This window comes from Silene latifolia, chromosome 6, assembly GCF_048544455.1.
Source record: "Silene latifolia isolate original U9 population chromosome 6, ASM4854445v1, whole genome shotgun sequence".
In the NCBI taxonomy this organism is placed as follows: Eukaryota; Viridiplantae; Streptophyta; class Magnoliopsida; order Caryophyllales; family Caryophyllaceae; genus Silene; species Silene latifolia.
This window is the reverse complement of record NC_133531.1, coordinates 39,155,395-39,167,713: the sequence shown is the minus strand read 5'-3', so window position 1 is coordinate 39,167,713 and position 12,319 is coordinate 39,155,395. Positions and strand designations below refer to the sequence as shown.

At 39.0% G+C, this 12,319-nt stretch overlaps 1 protein-coding gene across 1 annotated transcript; it reads left to right on the top strand.

Annotated features, from left to right (window-relative positions):
* Positions 1-251: 251 nt before the first annotated feature.
* Positions 252-3,290, top strand: LOC141586759 (glucosamine inositolphosphorylceramide transferase 1; the record flags this gene model as incomplete). The annotated part of the gene is given in 2 exon segments (XM_074408077.1): positions 252-419; positions 1,299-3,290. Coding segments are annotated over 2 exon segments (1,851 nt in total), but the record flags the coding sequence as incomplete, so codon positions are not given.
* Positions 3,291-12,319: the final 9,029 nt, after the last annotated feature.

Sequence of the window (12,319 nt, the reverse complement as noted above, 5' to 3'; positions counted from 1 at the left end):
GTAGGAATCTGTCGCCTTTTATCAGATCTGTGTTTCTTATCCTTGTGGCAGTTCTGTGTGATGAACCATGTATGCTGACCCTAGATAATTCTGCTACTGTTGTTTTATATTTGTGTGGTCAGATTCACTTCTTGTTCAGTACAGGCAGTTGTAGTAGTAATTACATTGCACGCCCTTGCATTGTTGTTATATTGCAATTGATAAAGGAACTGGCGCAGCACTTGTATGACAATTTTAATTCTGTGATACAGGATGATGCGTATTACATGTTCTATGAGACGAAAAATGCAGTAACTATGCAAGGAGACATTGGGGTTTCAAAAAGCATTGACAAGGGAGCTACATGGAAACAAGTGGGTATAGCATTGGATGAAGAATGGCATCTTTCTTACCCATATGTCTTTAATTACAATGGCGAGGTAGGAATTCATTGGTTGTAGTATAAGTGTTCGGATCGGTATACCAGAAACGACTATTGATTATTATGTATTTATCTTAATTTATTTTCTTTTGCTGCTCCCTTAAGAACTTAATAATATTAAAATAGTAGATTCACAAACAACAGATATAGTGCGTACTAGGAAAAATGGATCATTTTTGGGTGAAAAATATAACAATTATGGTAAATTTATGTGTAACTTGCATTGTTGAATCTGTGTTGTGATTTATTTTTATCTTGCTTTACATGAAAACTGTCGACTTTTTGGCTCGAAGGGCCTTTTCATCAATTTGTAATTAATTTTCATGTCAACTTGTATTTTTCTAAAAAATGATTCCGCATTGGTAGGACATTCTCATCCCTACTTGTATAGTGAGTCAGCCACCACTTTTCTTTTTCTTAATTTAACCTGTCATTAGCGCTTTCAAAGGATGAATGATTCATGTGAACTGACCTCAAAACATTGTGGAACTGACCTGTCATTAAGGCTTTGTTGTTGGTGTAGGAAAAAAACTATTACTCAGGGATTTAAAACAATTAAGTTGAGAATTCTTTTCTCTCTTTAAGGTCATATATCTAGATTTACAATTTATGCTCGGTAACAAATTTTTGTTGTTGCCTTCTAAGTGCAAGTACTGTCATATAAGCCATCCCTTTTAACGAATATGAGTAATTTATAACTCTACAGCCATGTGCTTTACAGCTTTACTCTTTGACTCGAATTGTTCCTTGATGTTATTACAGAGAAACCATTCATGAGCATTGGGTCTTTATAAGCTTGAATTAGATGAAATCATGAAACCCATACAATTACTGTTTTTATGAGAACTTGTATGACAGCCACCTGTCTTCTTGACAGATTTATATGCTGCCTGAGAGTAGTGAGAAAGGAGAATTTCGTCTTTACAAGGCTATTAACTTTCCACTGCAATGGAAACTTGAAAAAGTGCTTATGAACAAGCCACTTGTTGATGCTGTTCTTATCAAGCATGAGACCAAATATTGGATTTTTGGATCTGATCACAGTGGTTTCGGTGCTAGAAAGAATGGGCAACTCGAAATATGGTTCAGTGACTCACCTTTTGGGCCGTGGATACCTCATAAGAAAAATCCTATCCACAATGTTGACAAGAGCCTTGGAGCTCGCAATGGAGGCAGACCATTTGTTTATGATGGAAACCTCTATCGGGTGGGGCAGGACTGTGGAGAGACATATGGAAGCAAGATCCGTACGTTTAAGGTCGAAGTACTTACGGAGGAGGAATACAAGGAGATTGAGGTGCCTTCTGGCTTCCAGGAATCCAAAAAAGGCCGTAATGCCTGGAACGGAATTCGCTATCATCACATTGATGTGCAGCAACTCAGTTCTGGGGAGTGGATTGGCGTTATGGATGGAGACCGTGTGCCTTCGGGTGACTCAGTCAGCCGGTTTGCTCTTGGCTGTGTATCTATCTTAGCTGTTTCACTGCTTGTCGTATTGTTGGGGGTTCTTTTGGGAGCAGTGAAGTGTTTTATCCCACTCAACTGGTGTCCGCATAACTTGAGAAAGAGAAGTGATACTATACTAGCATGGGAGAGGCCAAATACGTTGTCTACAAAACTTAGGTGGATGTGTACTCGGTTGAACAGAATCCCTGCTTTTCTACGAGCGTGGGTTAGACCTAATCATTGCACAGGCAAAGCGGTTCTTCTCTTAATTTGTATATCAGGAGTGGCTTTGATGTGCAACGGGATCACATACATGTACGGGGGAAATGGGGCAGAACCACCCTACCCCGTGGAAGGTCAGTATTCGCAGTTTACTCTGTTAACAATGACGTATGATGCCAGATTGTGGAACTTGAAGATGTACATCAAGCACTACTCGAGGTGTTCTTCAGTAAGAGAAATTGTAGTGGTGTGGAACAAAGGACAAGCTCCTGAACAGAATGAATTTGATTCAGCTGTCCCTGTCAGAATTAGAGTGGAGAAATTGAACTCGCTCAATAATAGGTTCAAGATGGATCCCTTAATAAAGACTCGTGCTGTTCTGGAGCTTGATGATGATATTATGATGAAATGTGACGATATAGAGCGTGGCTTCAAAGTATGGCGAGATCACCCAGATAGGCTAGTGGGATTCTACCCACGACTTGTAGGTGGAAAGCCGCTCAAGTATCGGGCTGAGAAGTATGCTCGACGAAGGAAAGGGTATAACATGATTTTGACTGGGGCAGCTTTCATGGATGCCCAACTGGCTTTTCAGAGGTATTGGAGCATGGATGCCAAGGTGGGCAGAACAGTGGTAGATGACTTGTTTAATTGCGAAGATGTTCTGCTAAATTACTTGTATGCAAATGCGAGCAGGACTGCAACTGTCGAATACGTGAGGCCAGCTTGGGCAATTGATACTTCCAAGTTTTCAAGTGTTGCTATCAGTCGCAACACTGATACTCACTACCAGAAAAGGAGTGAATGTCTATCAAAGTTTTCAGAGCTGTATGGAAGTTTGTCGGAGCGGAAGTCTGAATTTGATAAGCGCAAAGACGGCTGGGATGTATAGTGTATGTGAAAGAATGTTTTTGGTTGGAAAAGCAAGAAAAGACGCACATGATTTGATAGATTAGCAGGCAAGTGTAAATGAACTTGATAGCTTGGCAGCCAAAGTGTATATCAACTTTTTACCAGTGTCAATGTAGATCCCATTGTATCGGTGTTCATCCTTTTTAGTTTTTACTTTCTATTCTTTCGTCCCCTTTATTTGTAGCATCTCCACCAACAGTATTGGTTGATCTGTAATTTCCTCCGAATAGTGAGAAAATGAAAGAAAACCGGAAAAAAAGAGAAAGAAAAGACATTCATTAGTTGTTCATTTGGTTATGGTTAAATTGCTTTCATTCAGAGTAAATTACTTTATATTGGGAACTCTTATGTGGAAGGGCCAAACTCGACCTTATACAATTTTAACCAAACGCCGCAGTGATTTGCAAATCGGAGTTGTAGTGATTTGCAAATCAATAATCGCGTTTGCAGGACCAAATAAATTTGAACTTGTATTCAAGTTGACGACTCTTGTGAGTAGAGTCAATCTTGGGATTCAGATGAAACAAATTATACTTGGGTTTAACGTAAGCAAGTCCCTGACTCATACTTGGGTTTAACGTAAGCAAGTCCCTGACTCGTTCAACAACTTGGCTTCAAGACCATATTGAAGGATTTTAGGGGCTTTGTTCCATAGTCAAACCTTTTTTTTTCCCTTTTAAAGGCCACTAAAGTCGTTGAATAATCCATCAAACTTTGTGAAGCTGCTGAGTGCCCGAGTAATTTAACATATTTTCCTTATTTATGTTTGAATTTTTCTCGTTTTGAATATGACTAGTATTGGTGTCCGGCTTCGCCCGGGCTACCTTTACTTACCATTATTTTTTTTTCAATTAAATAAAATTACTTAACGTTGCATAACCCATAAATTTATCATTAATATATTTTTGGCCAATTAGCATATTACTACCTATTATGTTCAAAATTTTGCATTTTACTATCTAATATGTTCATTTATGCAAAATACAACCCAGAAAGTGCATAATACTCCATGGCTACTACCAACTCACGGAAAACGCCTTATATGTAATACTACGGTTTTATGAGTCTCCTGGTACTTTATCGAGTGGGCCTTACTGCGTCGAGTAAGGGTGGTTTGCGATTTAAAATAGTTTCGACCATTGGGTACTTGATCGGGTAACCTTGATACTCGATCGAGTAAGGGGGCACTCGATCGAGTACCTCGGCTACTCGATCGAGTAGCCCATTCTGAGGTGATGATTTGTCGGGTTTTGTTAATAATGCGATTGAATATATATAAACAACTCCGTCACTTCCTTAATACATTTTATCAAACCTAATTACGTTCAAAGAGAAAACAAACTACGTTCTTCGCATCAATCACATTATTGACAAATCCCGGAGCTTGAGAGGTCGGATTTCATCGTTCTTTACATCTTTGTGATCCTTGCGTCGAGGGTAAGATCTACGTATCGAATTTGTTATATTTAATGAAGTCTCGTTAAACCCTAATTTTGGGAATTGGGGATTTGTGTTAGTTTTGTGATTGTTAGTAATTATGTGATTATATGTTAGGAGGAGGATTCGTAGAAGAGGAATTTTTGATACAGCTGTTGAGACCGTCTGAATGTGTTGCTGTTCCAGGTAGGGTTTCCCTACTCAGTATTAGTCCCATAATGCATTGTTGGTGTTTTGTGGTTGTTGAATATTATCGTATTCGTATTGTGACGGTTGTTGGTTTTGATTGTTGTTTAATGGTTGTGATTGTTTATCTCTGGTTCTCGAGATGCGTTCTCGGCTGAGTGGAGTCACTTGCGGGAGTGGCTTCACGCCCTAGTTTCGCCCTCCGTGGAACCCGCCACGGGAGGGGATGTGCACATTAATGGGACAGGGTTATCGCTCGGTATGATGAGCGGGGATTTAGTGGGTACGGCCGCGGTCCCCCATGGCATGGCTGGTCCAAAGGACGATCGGTGACGGAGATTGATTGGAGTGGGTGTGATTGTGTGTGTGACCGTTTGAAATTTGTTTGTTCTTGTGTTCTTGGATTATATAAATTGTGTGATTAGTACTGACCTCGTTTAAATGTTTTAAAAACTGTGGTGATCCATTCGGGGGTGGTGAGCAGTTATTGAGCAGGTATGATATGATGCGTATGGGATAGCTGGGATGAGTCATCACGTGGCAGTTAGAAGTCTTCCGCTGTGTCAGACGATGTTTATAGCTTTGGTAGTTTTAGCAGTAGACCGTCTGAAAATCTTGTATTTCTTTTTATCAGTTTTGAAGTAGTTATGTAATCACTTTAAACATTATTCACTTTTAAGTATGTTTCGTTATTGTCTCATGATTATCATTGCCTCGGGAAACCGAGAGGGTAGTACTTACATGCCTTAAGTGGTCCTGGTAAGGCACTTGGAGTATGGGGTGTTACAAAATGGTATCAGAGCGACGATCCTGAAACCTGTAACCAATGAATCCAATGAATATAGGGAGTCAAATAAAATGAACCCGGGGTAGAAGTTGTAGGAGTTAATGCAAAGACTTGGGAGACGTCCTAAAGTCGCGAACTCGCCCTACAATTTTGAATCGGTCACCATGGGATATGAGTCGGGATCGCTATGTGTTTATCTTGTGAATTGTGTATCTATATAGTGATGTGTGACATGAATCAGTGGATGTACGTATGTGGATAATGGGGAATGTGTAGAAAAGATGGTGATGATGTGATTTCGTATGTTGTTGGTTGAAAGCATGTTGCATGATAGTTGGTTTACAATGTTGGTTGGAATTGTTAGAAAAGTGTATGAGAATGATGAGTAATGTGGGGGAAAAAGGAAGTAGTTCATAAGTGATATGATTATACATAATTTTGTTTGTGTAGTTTTACATAATGATTTCTTATACATGTCTACTATTGTTCATATGTATATGTTGTATGAAGAATGTGGTGGAAGTGGATGAATTGATTAGAAAAGATGGAGTGGCAATCGCATGAGAATATGAATTTTGTGATTATGAATATATATGTTTAGGTGACGAAGTGTATTTGTAATATTGTTGTATTAGTAATATGGAAATAGGATTTGTAATGTATGAGTATGTTTAGTTTACGAAAAGTGATAGAATAAAAGCATGTGGGTAAGTCATGATTGGCAAGTTAAATAAATTATTTGCATGATGAATGTTGTTGCTTTGCTTTCGAAAATAGTAACATGTGATTGGGACTACTGGTTTTATGAGTATTGGGTTGTTTTTGTTTACCTTGTTGTCGTTTAAGTTGTTTGGAAGTAAAATCAAGTAGTTGTGTTTTTCGATTATAAAGAGGTTGTCTTTAAACTGTTATAACTTGAGATGTATAAATTATTTTAATGTGATTCCAATTGGAGGTGATAGCTTGTTCTTTTACGATTCTAACGATAGGTCACACGCCCAAAACGACCAAGAAATGAGTGAGTTATGACCGTTTTACGAAAACTGGACAGTGCTGAGAATTGCGTAGGGTACTCGATCGAGTAGCCTTGGTTCTCGATCGAGTAGGCGGCACTCGATCGAGTATGTTAGTTACTCGATCGAGTAGCCCTGATGATTTGTTTTACGTGCCCTAACCTTCACCTACTCGATCGAGTAAGTCCCTTACTCGATCGAGTGGCCAGTACTCGATCTAGTGACCCATGATTCGGGTCATATGCTTATCTTTTGAATTCGTTGCATATTATGTTTAATTCAAAGTTGTTATTTTGCTTCTTTATGCATTGTTTTACGTGTATGTTGGTCTTGATACGTAAGTTACCCAATCTTATGGGGTGGTGAGTGGCACCTTATGGTGAGTATGAGTTTGGTGGGAGGAGATGAACTATATGTGGTTGTGATAGATAGTGGAAAAAGAAAAGAAAGATCGTTATGGCTTAATTGAGACATAGAGCATGTTTTTTGAGATGAGAAGAGTGATATGATTGTGTGTTGAGTCTAAAGAACGTGAGAATAAAAAGATTGAAGGTAAGGGTGTGGATAGTGGCAGCTTGAGATGTGTAAAGAATTATGGAGGGAGATGGTTAGGAGTCGTGTGGGTTAAGGATATGTGTAGTGAAAGTTCGTTTTAAAGGGGTTGAGAAGAGTGGTATACAGTGAACTTTATGGAGACATGTCGCGAGGTAGATTTGTACACAACGAGTGAGTTTGGGAGATTTGGTTTATTAAGAGATGAAACTATTGTGAGATTTCCTTGGGCAATTAGCGGCATGAAAGGAATTTTGACTTCTAGAGATGTAAAAAGGGAGATGCAATTGTTTGAACATTTAAACGTTGATTTTATGGATAGATTAGTGGCAAGTGTGAGTGATAGCATAAAGAGAAGATCCATGGTAAGAAAGAGTGAGATGATATCGATATAAAATAATGAGATGTGAGTCTTGGAATAATGAGAAAGTAACCGGAACACTAAAGAGTTAGGAAGAAGTAATAAGGAGTTTTATGGTTAATTGATTTTGTCGAGAGTAAAAAGAAAAGAATAAGGGGAGTAAAACTAGGAAAATGTTGACCGGAGTTATGTGTGTGGACAGCGGGGGCCCACGGGGGCGCTTGGGAAACAAGCGTTTGCATTTTTGTAAGGAGTCGCCACCAATTTTTATGGGAAATTGGAACCGTTCGAGTACCTCGTGTCATGTCAAGACACAAAGTAGAGACATGAACACTAAGCAATCGTTACCCTTAGCATTCTATGTCTAGAATGACTCTCGTGGATGCCAATGAACACGGGTGTTCACAGATATCTGGAGTAAGGGGTGAGGGTACGTATTAGGAAGCTCTTTTGATCGAACACCTAATCCCGCCCGCCTCGATAGCGGCCTCTACTAATGATTAGGGAATTTATTCGTACTTGATATATCGTCGGCTATATGCATGCAATGCAACATCCAAGTTTTAATCCTAGCATGTGAGAATTAGACTAAGTCGGTTGACACGTAATTAGCATACAATTGGGTCGAAGCAGGATTTAATGTTGATTTACATGTGAAAACATACAAGCAATAAAAGAAATACAATAATTATAAATTACAAAAATGAAAATTACAATAATTACATCGGAATAGGCGATTTATGTCGAAAATACCTTTAAAACGGATGATTTGAGAAAAAGAATAAAAGAAAGAAGGAAATAAACTAACGAAGATCGAAAGGTGATATTACGGATAGTAGTTAGTTAATACGTAAACTAATTAAACTATGTCAAGGCGAAACGGAGTTCGGGGAGAACTCGGCCAGAACAGCGCAGCAGAGCGCGTCCCTTGAATAGCGCGGAGACGCGCGTCTTCCTTGGCTCGGTTCTGGCGTGAAGCGTAATTGCAAGCCGTTAATGTTAATTGGTGATTTTAATGATCAATTAAATTATTTAATCGGATGAAAGTGATTAACATGTTATTTAACACATGAATGGGTCATAAAAACAGTAAAATATGAATGAGACGGATGCAAACGGATTATTACATGATGGAATAATGATAGAAGTGAAAAATATTAACGAGTCCTACGAATTAAATCAATTAACTAGGTTAGATATGATGGATTAATGACGAATATACGACGAACATGCGAATAAACAGATGTAAACTATATCAAAGACGAATTACGGAAACCCAATATTGATGAATTGAATCTCCATAACCCGGAATTGAATTTAATGACGAAAACCCGCAAATATTGGATTATTTGGGATTTAAGTCGGATTTGTAACGATTAAAGCATGATAATGATGACGATTAATGATATACATGTGAATTATTATGCTATTGTAATGAAGAATCAACGAAATAAACAAAAGAAAACAAGAATCAAATAACAAACGAATTTACAGAGGACGGAGGAAGAAGAAAAGAAGCAGGAACTGCGGCAGCCTCACGAAGAGGCGCGGCGAGTGCTGCGCTCCTTCGAATAGGCGCGGCGATTCTTGCTGCGTCTTTTCTCGACGTCCGTCTCACCGGAAATCCGTAAAAAGAGTTTTAAAGCACGGTTTTAGAAATCGGTTTTAATGGTATTTTCGACACAAACCTTACAATGATGATACAATAAATAAAATACAATAAATAAGGATTATACACCCTCGGACTTACATGTTGACGAAACGAGAAGGACTAAGATATCGATTAGTGATGCTCGACGCGAATGCAAAGAAAGTGCCCTCGTAAGAGGAAAACGATTAATTAATTAAGTTGATTGAGTGTAGTTGGTCAAATTGGTCGGTCATGCAAACGGGAGGCCGGTACTCGAAGGATCCGAGCTTACGTGGTCGAAAGTTCAAGCACGTAGACGCCAAAAAGTAAGAACAAAGTCTAGAATGCAAAGGGAGAAGAGAAGGGCGGACACTCGCGTGAGAAATATGAGGAGCGAAGGCTCCTATTTATACTAATCACACGACGGAATTAGGGTTTCGGAGACTCTTTGGAAGTGAATCTCGGAAAGATATGAAAAAGATACGAAAAACACGCGAAAAGGGCACGGGAAGAGGCGCAGCGAGCCCACTGCGTCTCTTGGAAGAGGCGCAGACTTTCTTTGCGTCTATTCCCAGGAGGTTTCCTCCTGATGAAGAAAGATTTCCGCGTTTGAGTTATGGTAGGACGGAAATAATTCGATCTCCCTTAATATTTTATATGAATATTACGGGATTTTATTTGCCAAAAGATAAAGTGTATGAAATATGGAATAGAAATATCTGGAACATTCCAGAACATTCCGACTCGGGATTTAACGGTTATCAGAAAATGGAGACGGTTTTAGGCCCGGACTCCGAATGTACTCTAATTACTGCCAAAACGACCGTATCGGGACGTAGATGACAACCATGAGGTAGACATTAATATTTGAGCAATCACTTGACGATAATCTTACGAACTGTCACAAATCGTTCCGCGTATCAAACATGCGGCCCAATCATCACCGGGTGGTTTGCGGGAGGTGTAGAAATGAGGTATCTACAATGTGATATAAAAGTAAGGAATCGTCAAGATGTATGATACTATCATGAGGATTTGAGTTAACGGTTACATAGGAGTCTCGGGACAACATGATTAATCATGGGTTTTGAGGAATTGAGGGAATAAGAGGTTGATACAGTATCTGCACGATATGAGATATTGGTGGAGAGTTAGATGACGATACGGTTAAGGATAGTGTTAAGAAGAATGTTGAGGTAAATTTTGTTGGTGGATTTGATGTTCGTTATTTGGAATGTAACCAAAGATAGGAAAGATATCGTGATGTTTAGAGATGAGTGTAAGAGGTTTGATGTCCGGACAGTGGTAGTGTTATGGTTTGTGACTAATGGTTAAGAGTGATGGTATATTAGAAAGGTAGCAATTCTAAAGAGGTTGATTTGGTAGGGACCTAATTGTTGTGTATGATTGTGAGAGGGTATAAGATGTGGTTAGATGAGGCGGATGCTAATAGTTGAATAGTAATGGTATGGTTATACTTGGCAGGAAGTGATGGTTGTGCGAATGGGGGAATATGTTATGAGGGGCATATAAGTTAAACTCGGGCGACAGGTAACCTTTGTTGAGTGGTAACTTACGTGATCAGGATTGACTGGTTGGATGCGATTACGGGTCTGTGATATATATAAATGTTTGTGTGAGGTTTTGACCTCACAAGAAGTGGTATGGTGTGATTATTATAAAGTTGTATTTGAATGTTCTGTAATGCATGTTGGGTACGCTAATCTAATTGAATGATATTCAAAAAGGTAATAATTTGAGTGATCTGGCGTGACTAGGTATACTTGTATGCATTCATGATATATGTTATTCCGTGATATGGTAAGGGGATGATATTCATGAGGTTATTATCTGTTTAATTCATATAATATGTTGCATTGTGATTTAGTAAAGTGGATTTGAGTAAGTTTTTCTTGTCCGAGAAGTTATGTTCAGTCAGTGTTTATGGGATTGTGTAAGTTGTGATGACTATCGATGTGGTTGTGGTGCCTCGGGTGGTGATCCGGGCACGGTATTTAGTGTTGTGATGCGGGTATTTTCGCACTACGGTGTGGCTGTTGGTGGCGGTGTTGCGATGCCGTCACCGGTTGTGGTGGAGTAGGCGGGATGATTATGATTCGAGTTTCGAAAGTACATACCAGTTACACATAAATTGTTGTTTTGTTTGATGTTGCTTCCTGTGAGTTTCAGTTTGTACAGATAGACAGTTGTTTTGTTTATTGATGTTTCTTATCAGTTAAGTTTTGGAATGAGGGTAGAGTATGATATGAAAGAGAGTTGTATATGTTTTCGCTGTTGTCATGATATAGTGATATTCTGTTCATGGGACATAGTTGTGAGAAGTTGTTACAGTAATTTTGATCTTGTTTTAGGATGAGGCATCGGTAGTCATAGTCATGGCAAGTGATTCGTGGAACATGTGTTGTAATGATCTGAAAGCGGCAGGTGGTTCATAATCTTTTGTTGAGACAGTGAGTGTAGGATATTGGGAATTGGTGTCATGTTAAGTTATGTATGAGTTTTGCGGTAATGAAAGAAAAGAACTCGAGGATCTAGTGTGAGTGTACGTAACAAGTGTGGATCATGAGTTATGCTGTTGACGATAGGAGTTTTATATAGTTTATATAGAGAGGTATGTCCTGTTGCGGTAATGTGGAAGAGTTGAAGTTTCGGGTTAAGCTAAAGATTTTGAGGTATAGGTTAGGTGGTGTGACGAGTGAATTGAAGTATGAGAATTGTTTAAGTAAGAGAGCCTTGGATACATGCATGGCGAGTGTTTAGAGTATAGGTGGTTATCTATGACATGTGATGATGATGAGAATAAGGAGAAGATATAACTAAGGATATAGTATTAGTAAGTTACGAGGACGTAACATTTATCTTAAGAGGAGTAGGATGCGACAAAGAGAGTTTAATGGTTGGATAGGTTGTAGTCGATTTGGAAGTTTGAGTCTTGATGTAGAATATAAGATGGATTCGTGTTATGGTTGATTTTGTTAAAGGCCATGGCCGTGCTTGTAGTAGTGTGATGTTTAGGAGTGTGAGAATATTTCACTAGTGTTGACAGTTGGATGATGAGGTTATAAGTGTGAGTAAACTTCGAGGACGAAGTTCCTTTTAAGGGTGGTAGAATGTAACATTCCGTTTGATGTCTATAAGTGTCTTGATATTGGATTTGGTAGTGGATGATATATTATGGAGCTAGCAGTGTTAGAGGATGGTAGTTGGTAGTGTATGGAGTTAGTATCGGGAGAGTTTATGATGTAGTTGATACGACATCGTGAGCGATGTGTGGAGGTAGGAATAGTTGGTGGAGTTGGTGTTAAGAGTTCATGGTTTCATGTTTTATAAG